This window comes from Drosophila suzukii, chromosome 3 (genome assembly GCF_043229965.1).
Source record: "Drosophila suzukii chromosome 3, CBGP_Dsuzu_IsoJpt1.0, whole genome shotgun sequence".
Taxonomy (NCBI): domain Eukaryota; kingdom Metazoa; phylum Arthropoda; class Insecta; order Diptera; family Drosophilidae; genus Drosophila; species Drosophila suzukii.
The window spans coordinates 2,716,055-2,734,285 of record NC_092082.1 but is presented as its reverse complement, the minus strand read 5'-3'; the positions used below and the strand labels follow the sequence as shown (position 1 = coordinate 2,734,285).

Here is an 18,231-nt window from a genome sequence, read left to right as displayed (position 1 = left end):
GTTAAATAAGCGTCAATAAAATAGAGCTATTATCTATTAATCAAAAAAATTGTATTGCATTAACCCATTTATTTGTTTGTACCGCGAATAATACACAATAAATATGCATATATGTCAATCTTTAGAACGTATTTATCAGTACAGATTTATATCGTGACTGTTTCCCTTTCCTTGCTGTTACGAACTAGGTGGCAACTCTGTTACAAAGATTTTCACCATTTTCGGGGTGTGCACACACTGCGCCTGGCCACTTTTTTTGTGAAGTGAGCTGCATATTTTTGTTTTGTCGTAATAATAAAGTTCTCGGTTAAAATTCAAGTGTTAGACTCGCTAAACGTTCCGCAGACATCGGGTATTATAATTAGCGTAGTTGAAAAAGGCGGGGAGAATCGGCTGGAACGGCCAGCCCCCTCGGGCCAATTAGCGAAATTGCCCAGCGAATTGCGCAAATGGCCGATGGAACTTCGGTTTTTCCGTTGAACTGAAGAAGGCCCAAGGATACAAGGATCATCAGGATGGACGACCTGTCGCAGGGCGACATCTGCCGCGTGTGCCGCTGCGAGGCACAGCCGGATAGGCCGCTCTTCTACCCGTGCATCTGCACGGGATCGATCAAGTACATCCACCAGGACTGTCTGATGCAATGGATGCGCTACTCGCACAAGGAGTACTGCGAACTGTGCGGCTACCGCTTCAGCTTCCAGCCAATCTACGCCCCGGACATGCCGCGAGTCCTGCCGCTGAAGGACGTCCTGGTGGGCCTTATGTCCGCCGTTTTGGAGGGCGCCCGCTGCTGGCTTCATTATTCCTTGGTAGGAATGGCCTGGTTTGGCGTGGTCCCTTTATCCGCCTATAGGACCTACCGGTACCTGTTCCGCGCCAGCTCCTTCGACATGATCCTCACGCTGCCCTTCGACATCTTCTCCATGGAGAACCTCGCCGCGGATGCTTTTCGCGGCTGCTTTGTGGTCACCTGCACGCTGCTATCTTTTATAGGATTGGTCTGGCTGCGCGAGCAGATTCTCCATGGCGGCGGACCCGACTGGCTGGAGCGGGAGGATGCCCCTCTGCAGGCTGCAGCGGCAGCTAATCCGGCGCCAGCTCCCGCTGCGGAGGCAGCTCCACTGCTGCCTCAGGACGACAACAACAATGCAGAAAATGCGCCGCAAGATGTGCCCATGGATAATGAAGCGCCGGCCGCGGCGGACAACGAGGGACAGAATGCTGCCGCTCCAGCGGCCGCTGCTCCTGCTGTGGACGCCGATGCTGACGAACAGAACTGGAATCCTATGGAATGGGATCGGGCTGCCGAGGAGCTCACCTGGGAGCGCCTCCTCGGACTCGATGGCTCGCTGGTTTTCCTCGAGCACGTCTTTTGGATCATCTCGCTGAACACAATGTTCATATTCACCTTCGCATTCTGTCCCTACTGCGTGGGCAACTTTATCCTGAGCTCTATGGATCTGCTGCAGCCCGAAAAGCCACTGCTGCACTTCCACGGCCTGATTACCACTTTGTTCGGCTACTGTTGCATCGGATTGACCCTGGTGGTGTTGCACTTCTTCGCCAGAGTTTTCCGGCTGCGAAGAGTATGCTGGTTCATCGGATTGTGCTACATTGTGGTCAAGGTATCGTTACTCTCTGTGGTGGAAATCGGAGTGCTTCCGCTAATTTGCGGCTGGTGGCTGGACATCTGTTCGTTACCCTTGCTGGATGCCAGCTTGAAGGATCGTAAGGCCAGCTTCAAGGCTGCTCCGGGCACCTCTCTATTTGTCCACTGGATGTTTGGCATGGTCTATGTGTACTACTTTGCCGCTTTTATCTCGCTGTTGAGGGAGGTGCTTCGGCCGGGAGTGCTCTGGATATTCCGCAATGTCAACGATCCGGACTTTAGTCCCATCCAGGAGATGATCCATGTACCGATTGTGAGGCACATCCGTCGTTTGGTCGCCTCAGCCATGATCTTTGGCTTCGCGGTGTTCTTGATGCTTTGGCTGCCTATTAGAATTCTGCAGGTGGCCTGGCCCAACTTCTTGCCCTATGCTCTGAGCGGCGATGCGGAGGTCAACGATCTTAGTCTTCAATTGCTGCTCCTGCAGGTGAGTTTCTGCTGTATTTTATTGATAATTTAAAACTATTTCAACATCCCCTTTGCAGATCGTTTTGCCAGGCTTTTTCGAGCAGACCCAAACACGCATCTGGCTAAAGGGGTTACTACGCATTTGGTGCACAGCGGTGGCCTGGTTGCTGGGAATTCGAAGTTACCTGCTCCCAGCACCAGAACCCGAGCCCGAAAATCCCGCAGCTGGCGAAGAGGGTGGGGAGAATGCCGCTGCCGAGAATGGAAACCAGGAGGGCGAGGCTGAGGGAGCTGCAGCGCCACCACCACCGCCACCTCCACCGCCACCGCCAGTGGAACCGGCGCCTGCTCCACGAAACCTGGCCGCCGCCCATCAGGCCATGATGCAGCGCGACGCACCCGTGGGATTCCAGCCGTACGACAAGCCGTCGCTGTTCGCCATCCGTTTGTGCGCCCTCCTATCGCTCATGTGTTTGTCCATCGTGTGTGCGGCCATGCTGACGCTCACGGTTCCCGTGTACATTGGCCGCCGTTTGATGATGCTCTGGACTGGACAGCCGGGTGAAAAGGCAGCGGGTGCGGCAGCTGCAGCAGGAGCAGTAGAAGTGGCTGGAAATCTGGCGCCATTGGATGCGGAAGGAGCCAGGAAGAACGAGCGATTGCTGCGCTCGCATGAGCTGTACACCGCTGAGATTGGTGGCTATCTGTGCTGGATTGTCTGCCGGGGAGTGGCAGTGGTGGTTACCCTGTTGCCCCAAGGACGAGCGGCTATTGTCAGCAAACTAAAACACTGGGCGCGAGTGGCATTACAATATGCCCTGCCGGTTCTAACACTCCTCGGAATATTCGTACTGGTTCCTCTGCTATTTGGATTACTACTCGAACTGGTGGTGGTGATTCCCCTACGCGTTCCTTTGCGCAAGACACCCATCCACTTCCTGTGGCAGGATTGGGCGCTCGGAGTGCTGTACAGCAAGATAGCCATCGCCTTGACTTTGATGGGTCCGGATTGGCACTTGAAACGGGCCTTGGAGCGCGCCTACATGGATGGATTGCGCGATTTTGATTTGAAGTTTGTGATGCGGGACTTGGCGGTGCCGGTTGTTACTACATTTGGCCTGGCTCTGGCCGCTCCCTACGTTCTGGCCCACATGGTGTTCCCGATTTTCCTGGCCGACGCTTATGCGCGGCATGCCATCGCCCGTCTCGTGTACCCTGTTAGCTTCATAGTGGTGGGCAGCATCTGCTTCGTTTTGTTCCAGATCAAGCAGCTGAAGAAGCTCTACCTTTCCATCAAGGTGGATAAGTATCTGGTGGGTCAGCGGCTGGTCAACTACGAGCACCGCAAGAAGCAGCAGCAGCAACAGCAGCAGCAGCAGGAGGAGGAGGAGCAACAGCGGGCGGCTCGAGAATTGAAGGAGATCCAGGAAAGGGAGAGGGAGCGGGAACGGGAGCAGCTGGCCCAGGAGCAGGACTTGGCTGAGCTTCTGTAACGAGATCAGGTGCGAAACTGGGTTTGTTTGGGTTTTAAGATGTACGAAATATGGGAAACTCGAAGGATTTTCATTTTATGCATGCTTTTATGCATTCATCCTTAAAGTGTAAACCTTATTAAAGTTTTTATTAGTAATCATCAATTTGGACGCTTTTAATAAAAAATATTGAAGAATGAAATTTATATTACCATGAAGAAATTGTTTTTCGGACTAAAACATTTCAAGTTAATTAAACAATTTATATACTTTTACTAAAAAGTTATTTCTGCGCACGTTAATTAAAAAAGTTTAATTGAAGCATCTCAAATTTCTTTTTAAAGACTATTATTTCAACCCGACAAGGAGGAGAAGGATGCCACGAGATGATGTTTGGAAATATTTGTGTTTTTCCGTTGTCGAGCCACTCCTGCTGCTAATATATCTCGTTTTAGTCTCTGTTGCCCTGCCAGAACGGAGGATTTACAAATTATCGAGTGAAAGAAACCTATTTTGTTCTAGCTTCGGCCCTTTCTCCCCACTTTTAGTTAACTTTCGTTATATGATTAAAATGTTAGCTACAATTGTTGTTAAATCCTTAATCCTTTTACCGCTTAGAGGTCATAAGTTGTATGATATTTTAAGACAGCCAGAAAAAAACCCCCGCCACGTCCGCGATTTCACACATATATGAAATCTAAGGCGTATATACCTTGTATTAGAGCCGTATTCAGAAACTACATTTGGAGAATTGTCAACAGAGCAAAAACTTTAGAAAACCCCGAAATAAACCAAATCCAATATGGTAAAAGTGGTGAAAATTTATGGATAGTGGAAAAGAAAAACATTTTCGAGCTAGCTTTACGAACTGTAAAAATTATATATGTATACATTATAAATATAACTGATTTAAAATTAATTAATAAATTTAACTTTAAACTTCAAAAAAAACGGAGAAAGTTTTTAATTCTTATCAATGATATTGTTTTGAATGAAGGTTAAGAATTCCCGACTTGAGATAAAAGTAGATTACGATAAATTGGGAACTCGTGTGAAAAATAATTATCGAAGACATCTGTTGTGCCAAGTCGAAGAGCACAACACAATGTAAACAGACAATTAATCAACGTCCAAACATATTAAATGAAGCACCATAATATAAGTGGAAGTCAATGGATGAGCGGTGCACTCAAGTGAGCTAATCATTGAATTCGTTGTTAGTTGTGAGCTGTGCGTTGGGGCGATGTCAATCATACGCCCTGTGTGCCAGCGGCAATTGACAGACACGATTCTCGCCCACGGGGCGTATAAGGAATGGCCAGTCGACCAGTAGTGAAGTGGAGAATCCAGGATGTTGCCCCAAAAATTCGTAATAAAACAAAAAAAGCTCAAAAGTTGTTCGCTTCCCAACAGCTCTACCCAGAAAAACTTTTGGCTGTTGCGAATTTGTTGCTGCGACAAATAGAAAAGTTCCCAATGTTTGTAACTTAAATTGTTTTGTGGTTTGACATGACCACGACTGCTCCATTCCACACAGCAAGTCAAAGTGGCTTATGTGCCGTGGCTATTAAAATGTATGGCAGGTCCTCGTTCTCCCACTCCCCTCAAATGACTTTACCAAATTAAACACTTACCGAACTTGCAGATGGGCGAGTCGCTGAGATAAACAAATAATAAAATGAAATCAAATAATTTGCATTATGTCAAAGTTGAAAGTTGCCGAAACATTTTACTTGGCAGCGCGTGCTTAAGTAGAGGGCGAAACCCGAATGGGAATGAACGGGGGGTACGGGACAGCATTTATAAAGTTGACCAAACTTTGGCGCGTGTTGGAGTGACCCACGTCGGGATCGGGATAGTGGATACATCACCGAGATTTCTTCCTACTCAAAGAGCGAAAGGTTTGCATTGCGGTTCAATGAACCAAATGTCGAATTTAAGTCTGTGAAACGGAATAAATTTCAATCCGCTACCGGATCGATTGGTCTTGAATAACTTGTTTCGAGGTCGATTCTCTAAAGGGCTTTGCACAAACGAAATATACTTATTAACAGAAAAAGGATTCTCACTGGAAACACTTCTTGTGTTTTTAATGTTGTAAATGTTTTATATGAAAAAAGAGGTTATTCTAGGTATTATCAATAAATTATTTCTTTGTAAGAGGGATTTTTATTGATACATCCCCTGGCAATAATTTGGGGAAATAATTTAATTAATACCATATTTTCCATTCATATTCTTCTAATAATTTTGAAACATTTGCTTCAGATGTGTTTCAAAATAATAATAATGATTAAAAATATATAAATCCTAAGAATCAGTTGCTAACGGAAATGTATCTCGTCTGTTGGAACTCGAATGGAATTGGAGTTTATGTTCGTAAGGTTGCCATTGCTATTATGTACACGAATCATACATCTCAACCGCGAATTCTTTAGAAATACCAACGCAAATGCTTAATGATTAAGTTGTTTAGTGAGTTGTATTATTTCGATAATTTTTTTCTGTGTATGCTTTGAAATATGTGAAGATGTTTGATTTCCAGTCGGAGGAAATAGTTCATTAAGCTGAATAGCTGTTTGGCGAAATACTTTTAATTGGATTTCCAACTATGTGAGTGCATGACCATGGAGAATGGGAATGCAGCTTACACAGACGACTTACCTCCATAAATCAATAGTCATCTCCATCTTATCATGTCAGCGGGCCATTAATAAAATCCCGCATAATTCAAAACATCCTCCAGTCTGACGGTGATCAAAACAATGCACTTTTTTGACTCTATTAAAGGACCATAAAAATATATATAGCAAGTTGATGGCTTTCGTTGACTTTGGTCTAGTCCCTTCGCCGTAAGCGGATTTCGAGCTTAAAGTGGTTGCCACATTAATGCTAGCCTTTTTTTTTTTAAGGAATTTTCGGGGGCACAAATTCCTGAAGGACCACTGCAAATACCACAAAATGCCAGCAGCCAGACAAATAAAGTTTTGAAAATGCTCAATGGTTGCGCAAACAAAACTCTCGACACTCCAGTGGCGAAACATACAACACTTGCCAACTGCTGCCTATCAATTTATTTAGAATTTCATTTGAATAATTAAAGGGTCTCGCTTTCGGCCAACGTCCATCTCTATTTTGGTTGATTATGCGAAGGGGGAATAATATTTGATTACTTTTAATAATGTAAACAGTAAATGTCGAGCTGTTGGCTAATTTGAAATGTGGTTGTGCTGGAAATTGTATTACTGATTTTAATTTTCATTCAATTTGTTCACTTTTCCGAGAGTTGGATTTTCGCAGTAGCCTTTTAATTACCGCTTATATTGTGTTTGGCTTTATTTAATTACAAATCAATGTAAAATGTTGCTTTACAAGGCTTTATGTTTGTTAATTGTGAAGGTCAAAAGGCCAAAATGTGCTATGATTATGGTACGGAATGTTATGATTACTAATTGTTGCATACTTTTAGACACCTTTAAAAGTGATTTCATAGACCAATGTGTTACGATTATGGTAGTTTTTAAATCCTTGTGTTTGACACCCAAAAGTATGCAGAGAAAAAGGAACGATTTTTTGTGCAAAAGTTGTTGCATACTTTTAGACACCATTAAAAGTTATTTTAAATCTCTAATTATAATTATTTCTGTGGTAACAATTTTATATTCAACAAATAAAGCTTCCATTCCCTGTGATTATTTATTCATTATGATTTCGCCTTAACCCAAAATGCACTCGGATTTCCGCGGATAATTTTTAATTACCACTCTCGAGTTATCAAGTTTATTTTCCTGCTTCCCGCATGGGAACATTAGGGAAACCAAACATATACATTCAGATGAAGATGTCAGCCACTCTTGTCAACAACTCTTGTGAAAAGACATTCTTTATGTTTCCGCTTTTTCATCTTGAACTCTGTGTGCTGTGCATTGTTGCTGCTGAAAATTAACAACTTCATATGTCAGCCGTGATAACTTTATGCCCCTTGAAGGGTACAAAACATACACAGAAACTCGGGGAGCGGCTTACGCGGCTTTATCATTTGTCGCGCATTACGGGGCGTATGCGTAATGTGCCTTTAAGCGGAGCTCATTTGCATGAATTGCTCCGCAGTTTGTTATTGTTTTTGTTTTGGCTGTTGTTGCTGCCGCTTCCGCTTGAGGCTCTTATCAAGCATAACCAACACTTCATAAATTGTCTAAAATTAGCCATAAAACAAAGCAAGCAACCGGGCCAAGTGGTTGATGTTTTTGTTACGGTTGCAACAAGCTCAGGAGTGTAGCAATCCTCCCTCCCCCTCGAAGCTCGTTATGCTTTATTATGCCCATCTACCCGGTAACGTAACCCCCCCCCGAAAAACCCCTCCCCCCGTCCATGGCAACTATATATCCGGGTACTGGATAATAGAATGGGTAGCAAAATATGTCTGTTCTGGTTGCCACACTCGGTCGCTGAAGTGGCCTTTTGATTTCCGTTGCCATAATTTATTATTTTTCCCAACGCAAAATAAAATAATTTGTTTAAAAGCATTGCCCTGGGAAACTCAAGAGGGGTCAGTCCTAAAAAACAGAAAATAGTTAACCACCGCAGAGCGAAAACAAAAACAGAAAAATGGAAAGTGAGATAGGTCACTCGCTGAATTCCCTAAAAGGTAAACTTTTTCTTTTTAACGCAGTTTTAACTGTTAGGTTTGTGTTAAGTTGGTAAGTTAATCATGTTCTTCACAATAAAATATACCATTAAAATGTTAAGTTGATGTAGCTCCCTAAGCTGAACTTTATATTTGAAGGAAATCGAAATCTTTTAAGCAATAAAACTTTATATTGTTTGAAATTTTAATAGCGAAAACAAAAACTCTTGTGCAATAAAAAAGTCATAATAAATGGAATGTATTTTCCTGAATCTAACTAAAATACATTAAATTTATTGCAATAGGAGTTAAGAAATTCCGGATGCACACAATTTAATTTCCCGAATTATAGCATAACTTCTGTCATCGTTAATATGCCTAAATTTTCAAGAGGAAAGGTGTTCAGCTGCTTCAGAGATAAACAAAGGGGATTTGGGACAGCTGAATGCCCGGGAGTATTTATTTACTTTCCGGGTTTAGGCCAACCACAACAATAGACCAAAAAAAAAGAGAACCCAACCCAAGTTTTTACGCTACCTTAAAGATACATAAAAAATCCTTCCGCATTCTACTTTGTCTGGGGGTTAAAGTTTGAAGTTCGGGGCGTTACTTTTTATGGCATGCAGCCGTTGGCAGCGTCTGATTGAGCGTGAAGTTGTAAAACTTAAGGAGTGCTAAGTGCCTCGTGGTCCGACTGCTGCTCCTCCTCGGGATTATGGCCAATAAAGCACGCATGTCGGGGCCAGAACTCGACTTGGTCTAAAAAAACAAGAAAATTAAATATGCCCCATGGAATGGGTCTTTGGGAAGGTGTGCCCACTGGACATTGTCCACCTCAGAGGATGGGTTAGATTTATGGGTTGGTTAGGCCTGGGTAAGTGGTAAGTGGTAACAAGATGGAGAGATTAACCCGACTTACGAGCCACTTGTTCCGGAACCTTGTAAACTCATTTTTTAGTTGACCATCATTTAGGTGGCTTAATGGCGAGAATGGCGGAAGGGTAAAGACATTTTTCCTACATTAAAAATAAACTCTTTATATGATTTGGGGTAACCGCCGTTTAAGACAAGTATTATATAACATTAAAAAGAAACAATTGGCCTAAGAAAAAAAGTTTTGCTTACCTTGTACATTTTTAACAAATTTTTTGGATTGGTAAATACAATTGGAATAAAGATAAATATCAATTTGATTTAATTTATTAAAGTTGTCTATCCTGATATCTTTCTCAACCACAAATCACATTTTTGCAGCCCTTCTGTTTCCTCTAACTCATATATTAAACTGCTGATCCCGATAAATCCCAACTGATGACCCAATAAAGTAAACTAAGTCATCAGGACAACAGCTGCTTGGCATGACCAAAACTGATTTTTCATATCACCATTTTCTCGATTTTCGCAACTTGACTTATTTGTGCCAATCAAATGAAGCTGCATAAGCATCGTATGTAAATTCAATATGTAAATTGACAAATACAATATAACGTATGGATTTTTTTTGTGTGGACATGCAATAAATACTAAAGCCATATATACGGCCAGTAAAAATGCAGTCGAATTATTTGCCAATCGAGAAAAAAAGGGAAAAGGAGCGGAGGGCTTCCAAGGGGGCTCCAGATGTTTTTTCGTTATTATGGCGACTGGGTCACGCACTTTTTTTCTTTTCGATTTTAGCCATGGACAAAGCGACGCCTCTGTGGAAGCCATAAAATTCGATCATATATAGCGCGCTTTCACCGAATAGTCTGGCGTCTGGATGTAAGCATACTTTTTATGCAAAACGAATCAAAATCCAATTATAAACCGAAAGCGTGTGTGTTCGCCGGGTGTTAGGATGGGCCAAAGGGGTCCTTGGGAGGGGGCGTCCAAAGGACCAGAACCGCCGCTGCACCAACAACCCAACAACAACACTTGGTCAGGCGGTAATGAAAAATTCAATTTGGTAAACAAAAGACGCCAGCGAAAATGCGATTTAATATACATACGCCCATATGTGCGTGCGAGTGCATCGGTACGCGTCTATGCACTGAGAAAAATACATCAGAATACTCAACTATTGTTCACATAGTGAAATAAATAGGGCTATGAATATGTTTTTGACCTGGAAAACCAATTTAAATAAATATAAAACAAATGTTAAGATTAGTAGTACAAATGTACAAAATTTTATAACACAGAATATAAAGAAATTAAAATTTCAATGTTACTAATATTTAAAATCCCTACAGTTTTTACTATCACATATTTTTCTCAGTTCACGTATAAATTTTCTGTATGCACGCGTTTTGTCGGCGCCAAAAACTTGGTTGGGGCCTCTGACTAGGCAACAATAAAACTCATTTGCATTTGCCAGCCATGACAGAAAATGGTGTTGTATACTAAACGGTTTCTGCAAATATTTGCCAAGCCAACTGTTTGAAGCCCACAAATTTGCCAATAAACCATAAACTCTCGGTAGAAAATATGAGCAAGCCGCAAACATATTGCTACAATTTGGATATTTGGTTTTAATAAAAGTGATTTGTGGTCCTGCAAAGTGTTTGATATTTGAATTTATAAAAGATTTATAAGAATGCTAATCTAATGATATTTATTTAATATAATAACATTTGAATGCTACAGGGAACCAATAAAATTAATCTGTTAAACAATAAGAATGTCTATAAGTTCTTAAAGATCTCTTAATTTGCTGTTCATAAGATGTAGGAAATTATAAAAGGCTACTAATGTAAGACTTCTAATGCCAGTCAAAAACGTAGTGGGCAGTCACCAGGTAAATCGAGGAGATGACAATGGTGACGAGCATGATGGGGAACCCCACTACGAAGAACTGCCGGAAGCTGATCTCGTAGCCGGAAGCTCTGGCAACTGCCGAGGCGAACTCGTTGGAGCAGGATCCCAAGAGGGTTCCGTTGGCCCCGTAGCTGCAGCCCAAACTGGTGGCCCAGACCATCGTAAGCAGCTGCACATCCACATGGTGCTCGTAGGTCATATCGATGCAGAGCTTCACCATTATGGTGGCCACAGCGGCATTGTCGATGACGGCAGAGAGCAGGGCCGAAAGCCAGAGGATCAGGAGCATGCCCACCATGGTGTGGTGCGATTCGTCCACCCTCTTTAGCACCTTAATAGTTTGCTCGCCCACCCAGTGGATGAGGCCCAATTCGTGCAGCACCTCGGTGAGAACAAAGAGTGAGGCCAGGAAGAGCATGACGTTCCACTCCACCCGTTCCAGAATCTCACCCAGATCCTTCTTGTCGGCCAGGATGAGCAGCAGGAAGGCGGCCAGAATGGATATCCAGCCGAGGGAGGCGCCGGGAATGGCCGAGGGCACCGATTTCAGGATGAAGCACGAGGCGGCAAAGCCCAGGGCCAGCAGGGATTGCACCAGTAGCATCTTCTTGCGTATCCTATTATTCGCCTCCAAGTGGGCCAGGGTCACAAAGTAATTGGCAGCCGGATTGATCCACCTTCTCCTGGGCTGATTCCTTCGCAGCTCGGCAATCCTTAGCTGGATATCGAAGGAGGGTCTCATCTCATCCCGCCTCTTCTCGGCCAAGTCCAACTGAAGCTGGTCCAGGACAAAGATTTTCTTGCCCATGGTCAAGTAGATCAGGGCAAAGGTCACCACCATGCAAATCAAGGCAGGCGGGAGCATGCGTAAGGAGAATCGAACGAAGGTAAAACCAGTGGCCTCCACCACCGCATTGGTGGATATGATTACATTGGGTGGTCCACCCACGGGGGTTATGGATCCTCCGATATTTGCATATAAGGCCACAATGATCAGCACCAGAGTGGTTCTCACCGCCATGGCTTCGCACAATCTTACGACCGAGGGACTGAAGAGCAGCACCACCGTAGAGTTGTCCATAAAGGCGGAGCTCAGGGACACCACCATGATCAAAAGGGCAATCAACAGCCAGGCATGACCCTTGGAGATCCGATAGGCCACCACGGCCAGGTAATTAAAGAGTCCCGTCTCCGACATCAGGGACATCATGATCATATTGCCCAGAAGAAGCATCAGTGTCTCAAAGTCCACCATAGATATGATATGTTGCAAGCTGGGTTTGCTGGACACCACTGTTAGTGTGGCCAGAGCAGCAGAAGTTACCAGCAGAGTGCACAAAGTCCTGTCCCCCAAATCCCAGATTAGCATTATATACAGTGCGATAAGCAGGATGGCGGCATACAATTTGCAGTATTTGGTCTCCAATGGGGAAGTATTGACCACCATGTGCAGACCCACTGGTGTCTCACTCATGCTCTCCAAGGAAATAACCGTCTTGGCATAGGCCCATTCATATGATGAACTTTCGTTAGGCTCAATCATCCTATCTTGATTATACCATCCCGCATGGGAAAGCCGAAAGACCTTGTCAACCTCGTGGATCTTCCTGCTATCCTTCGACATGTACACTATCCACTGGGCTGTGCGCATATAGCTGTGATTCCGTTCCAGATCACGCCACTCCAGACGAACTCCAACGGATGAAAAGTTGGACCACTTGCGGATGTGATTCGTGAGATATGGGTTAATGGCTCCTCTCAGGCTTATCTCAACGGATTCGTGCTGTATTTGGACACTCCTGAAAAGCGTCTGATTGGGCATCACGGTCACCATAGAATTGGTGACCTCCGCCGACTTGTACGTCAGCAGGACGAACGTGAACATACTCCAGAGTGCCACCAGAATGGACACTGTGATGATCAAAAAGACGTAACCAACTTTTGTTCTCGGTGGAGATCTTCTGTACCTCTTGCGAGAGTAAGCCAATGGATTCATTGTCTATTTGAAATTAATATCTTGAATAGAGTTCGTTACGATAATCCCAGGATATCTTTATTTTGAAAGATAAGTCAAACTTTAGTTTTACTTTTAGCACAATAAATACTCTTCATTACGGTTTTATTATCAAAAAAAAGTATACATAACAAAGTCAAAAAAAATAAATTAAATTTAAATCCTTATTTAATTATGTCTGTCAAGGACCTAATTTGCATTGAGATATATACTTTCCATTAAAAACCAAACTACTAGTGGCTGATCCCATTGCTGTTGACCACAGGAAATAAACCTACTTGAATTTCCTTTCAAAATGGCTTTAATTCATTAGATCAAAGCCGAGTCAAAGAAGTAGAGATTTTTCTGGTTTTTACCATTTCAGTTTTCTACTCTTTTCTGCTTTGGCCAAGGCAAAAGTTGTGGCAACATCTGTTGACCGCTCAACTTGCTTATGATATGTAGTCTGGCTAACTTAATAAGAGGACTCAAACCTTTTTATGCTACATTCCCATCCAGACAGCATGTGGGTACTGCAGATAAAGTTGTAAAATTTGAAAAGGAAAAACAACTTGAGTTCAGAGTAAGTAGGCCAAAGAAGGTGAAATCCATTTTCCCTGCTGACCATCAAAAATGTAGCCATGATATGTGGAGAGTGTGCGGTGAAAAGCAGAAAATGTTGCATTACAAACTTTTTAATAACGCCACAAAATGGCGCAGGAGAATGGAAAATCCGACATAAAGCAGAGACATGGGATTTCTATATGGAAATGGACAAAACAATATTTGATGCATGACAAATCTAGAAAAATTGTTTGTTATTCCTGCTGTTGCTATTTAGAGAGCAACTTTGCTGGCCAAACAATGGGTGTTATTCAGGGGGTTTAGTCAAGCGAGAAAAAGTTCTGAAAATATGCAGAATATTCTCAGGAGGTGGGCGAATTAAAGTCTTTAATATTCGTAGCAATTTCTGTTTAAAAAGTCTTCCTTTCAAGCTGGGTAATCTTCCAATTTTTCCCCTCTACCCCGCCGGCGGCTCTTATAATCCACTTCAGTTTTTTCCCCACAATTTGTCGCCATCCACATAAATCTAAATCAGCTCTTTCAGTCTGGCCACTGCACGTGCCACAGATGTGTGAAATTATCCATTCCCCAACCCAGACACCAGGTTCCCCCAGCTATCTGCAACAATTTCCCCATTTTATTCATTCTTTACTTTCAGTTTTTTAATTTCTACAAGTGGGGCGACATCAACTTTAAATGGCAGCGTGGTTAATTGGAAATGAAGTGCAATACAGACTGTCTGAGATCCGCTTCAAATGGCAGGCAGCGTAATGAAAATGGTCACCGACCCATGCAGGTGTTGGTTGCCTAGGCAATTAAATAGGATTTTCACATACCGTAACACAGCACATTAATTTGTATGACTGAATTGGGTCTGGAATATTTGAAAGGAGTCAGAGTGAGTACTTCCAAGCACTGGGAAAATAACTGATCATCTACACTATATAATGCTTTGGGTAAAAGATGCATAAAACAATTGGTAGGGGCACACAAGTCACTACGATTTACAAATCACCCATAAATGTTTCCAAAAGTATGCTTTAAAAAATTGATCAGACTTTATTCGGAATGATTTCAAAGGTGTTCTAAAATTAAACTATATTGTTGCATACTTTTAGGCCTCGTTAAATAAACTTGTGTTTCAGTAATTTTCATTTCCTAAATTAAGCTTTAAGCTTTTCCGGTCCCTAATTTTATTCCCTGTGCAGTAACTCACTTTTATGTCAGCACTTTACGGGTTTATGCAATTACCAGACTAGTTGTTGGAAATTGATGTCTAAGGTTTATGTTTTTCCTGCACCATCCGATGTCGTTGCCTAATTAGTCAAAAAGAGGTGGTGTGGGTGCAGAGTGTCACGCCTGTTGCCAAATATTCTGACCCTAAGCATCGCACAAATGTTGTCACCCCGGAGTTTCAGGCGAATGTCGACAGCTGGCAAAGCAGACCCGAAATGAATACCAGAACTGTAGAGCCGAAAACCACCCAGAACCCAAAACACAAAAAACAAGACGACAGTCGGGTCGACACTTTGACAGTTGCCCTGTCGTTCGAATTTCGCACGGGTCACGCCCACATTATGTCTGTGCATGTAGTACACATTGCGAATATAATGTGTATAAGCATGTAGGGCAGCGCATATATATACCCTAACAGATGGTATTTTATTTGCACAACTTTCAGTCGTTTTAAACTTTATTAAAATCTGTAATGGGCTATTTCTAACCTTTGGGGGATATATTTGTGAATTTAAAATATGCTAGTTCTATTCAAATGGATTCGCTGTGCGTTGATTTTTAGTTTCAAGAGAAAAGCTTACAAATGTTAAGTTTTTAAAAGTTTCAACACTATTAAAATTCTTCTAATACTTGTTTTAAATCTTTAAGGGATATAATTATGAAAATATAATGAGCTACTATCATCCAAATGGATTTCGCTTCGCGTGGATTCTTAGTTTCGAATGGATAGCTGTATATATATAGATTATAAGTTTAGCAGTTAAATTTCAGGATTTTGAAATAGTAATATTAAAAATATTAACACTATAAGGAAAGTAGATATATTAATGTAATTTTAGTTTTCCGTAGCTAGCTATTTTTCTGAAGATACCGCAGTCAAACTTGGTATAGTTCCATTTAATTAACTGGAGATCTCTCTATGACCTTCAGTTTTCTCAGGGTATTCCAGCTTTTACCAACCGAATTAACCGTGTGCCACCCATTATGTGATTCCGTATCGGTTTCTCCACCAAAGGTGGCCAAAGTATGAACTCAACTGCGGTGGGTAGGGTTCTAAGAATGGCTTAGGCTCCCTTCCAGGAGCTCATTACTAAATACCACCGATGCAGCAGCAGTAGCAGCTGCTGTTAAACGCCTTTGAAGTCGACGGCTCAGTGGGCCAAAGGAATGCCAGGACCCGAGGACCCAAAGACCCAAGGTCCCAAGTTACCAAGTTCCCAAATGATCCAGGGATCCAGGGATCCGAGGTGCAGATGTGGATGGACGAATGGTTATGGTTTCGGTGGCGTAAGTGGGCTTATTTGAATTTATTGTGGGAATTGCAGGCGCCCAGAGCTTCGACGTGGGTGCCGCCGACATGAGACTCGGATCAAAAACAATAATTTACTTCATTTCACTTTCTCGTTTCGCGCAAGTTCAAGGGGCGTGGCACGCGGCTCAAATTGTCTGGAATTAGTGGGTAAAATTGGTGGGGATTATCATTCAGTGCCGACTCCCACGACTAATTGCCAACCGCTGGCATTAGCTAATGAAAAGTTTGCCAATTCAGAGGAAAAACAAGATAAAGAAGCTGAGCTCGTTGGCCTGTAAACTGTGAATTTGATTCCAGAAAATGTAGAGAAACCTATCTATATTCCCTAGAGATTTGAACACCGAAAATTGGCAAACTTTAGATTGATATATCGCTGCAATAAATTGTTGAAAATTCAATAGAAAATTGGTATACTCTGGGCCATAACATATGGCCCTCGCTGAAAATCTGCACAACTCTTCAACTCGCTGACTGATTTATGAGCGCATGTAAAACGATTCTGTGTGAGCAAAAGTTAGGCGGCAAAACTTTTCTGCCTGCATTATAAAGATGTTAATCCCAGTGACAATTTCTCTGCCATCCAGATTATACCAACTCGGTGCTATCCTGACGTCAGCCTGGCCAGAACAATAGAAAAACAAAAAGAGACCGGAGGAACTCTTCAACAAGTGCTCATAAATGCAAATTGTTATTATGTAGTTGCGGCCATTATATACTTTTATATATATGTAATAATATTTTTTGTTTCTTTATTGCGGATTATGAAAACGAGTATGTCCATTTGCATAATTGATATTTAAAATACGGACAAGAGAACCAAAATAGACCAAGAAACTTTGGCTGTCCTTTAATTGAAAAATAATACGTAGTACTCGGTACTGACTGAGGATAAGAAGGGGCCCACTCCGGTGAACACTTGCCATTTTCCCGCTCCTCATCCGTTGATCTGCTTGAGCTTTTCCGTAGGCCACCTACGTGTGGACACATGGCATTTTGTATATATATATCTACGCCTGCGGTGAAATTTCCATTTAAAAGGGGGTTCGGAAAAGTGGGCGGAAAGGCTGAAGGAAAAGCGCCTCGTCTGCTGGTTCTGTGAAAAGTTAATGATGTCGCTGCTAGCTGGAAGCACACATATTTCAACATTTACGTTTGTAATTAAATTTCGCAACAACCGCCGGGCATTCTGGAGTAATTGCATTTACCAGTTCCATATAGACACGTGCTCAATTTGGGCCCTTTTAATATGAAATTAAACGGTTATCGTGAGCCGTCTTGTCCAGAAATGGCCATCAAATTGGCGTTTAACCTTCCCACAAAAGGTTATGTTACTTTGGTAACGTTTTGGATGTTGTACTTACATTTTACAGATAACTTAAAGGGGTCTTATTTTCCAAAGTGCTTATTATGCTTGCCCTTCCAATTATACTTTCATGAGTTTTAATTATTGTATTGAGATTATATGTTCTTGGTTAATAATATTTACAGATGTAATTAAGAGATTTACATAGTGGTTTAAAATAAAATGGAAATTTCAACTAAAGAAAGCCAGTTTTTCTTATTATATTATTATATATTATATAATATTATATTATATGGTTAGTGTATTTCTGCCTTCGATTTTTATAACTCCCCCTGAAATGCACATAAAATTCAGTGGCAGTGGATTATGACCTCTTTTCCAGCGATGCCATTTATCCTGCCAACCATAATTCGATTTGCCTTCTCTTGTTTATTAAAAATACAAAAATTAATGCCTCACGTCATACCATGAGCACTACAAAGAGCTCGTTAAAAGCACGTTGCTGATTAACTCGGCGGTAAAAAACGAAAAAAAGATACAAATATTTAACCACGTACTACGTGTTTCAGTAAATTTCACATTAAAAGCAGCTTTTGCTGATTTGGTTTTTCGACTCTGTTGTTTTTATTTACTTTCCACATTTGTGACCTGCAATTAAAAATGTAAAAATAATATATTTGCATTGATTAACATTAATTAAACCAAATTTGTTTGTTAGAAAACTTTTTTGGAACTATTGATTATCAAATGGCTTCTGATTATTTTTATTATTTAGTGAATTTAATTATTCTTAACTTTTTTATAAGAACCGGATTATTAAATATTCTGCGAATTAAACATTAAATGGC

At 42.0% G+C, this 18,231-nt stretch overlaps 2 protein-coding genes across 2 annotated transcripts; one reads left to right on the top strand and one right to left on the bottom strand.

The window, feature by feature from the left end:
* The first annotated feature begins 214 nt into the window (after nucleotides 1-214).
* On the top strand, nucleotides 215-4,503 carry LOC108013342 (E3 ubiquitin-protein ligase MARCHF6). Its single transcript, XM_017079148.4, has 3 exons — nucleotides 215-2,099; nucleotides 2,158-3,582; nucleotides 3,897-4,503. Exons 1-2 carry the CDS (start codon nucleotides 516-518, stop codon nucleotides 3,571-3,573), a joined length of 3,000 nt encoding a protein of 999 aa, XP_016934637.3. The 5' UTR covers nucleotides 215-515; the 3' UTR covers nucleotides 3,574-3,582; nucleotides 3,897-4,503.
* Nucleotides 4,504-10,859: 6,356 nt separating this feature from the next.
* Nucleotides 10,860-13,022, bottom strand: LOC108012730 (P protein). The gene has a single exon (XM_017078161.3). It carries the CDS (start codon nucleotides 12,969-12,971, stop codon nucleotides 10,920-10,922), a length of 2,052 nt encoding a protein of 683 aa, XP_016933650.2. The 5' UTR covers nucleotides 12,972-13,022; the 3' UTR covers nucleotides 10,860-10,919.
* Nucleotides 13,023-18,231: the final 5,209 nt, after the last annotated feature.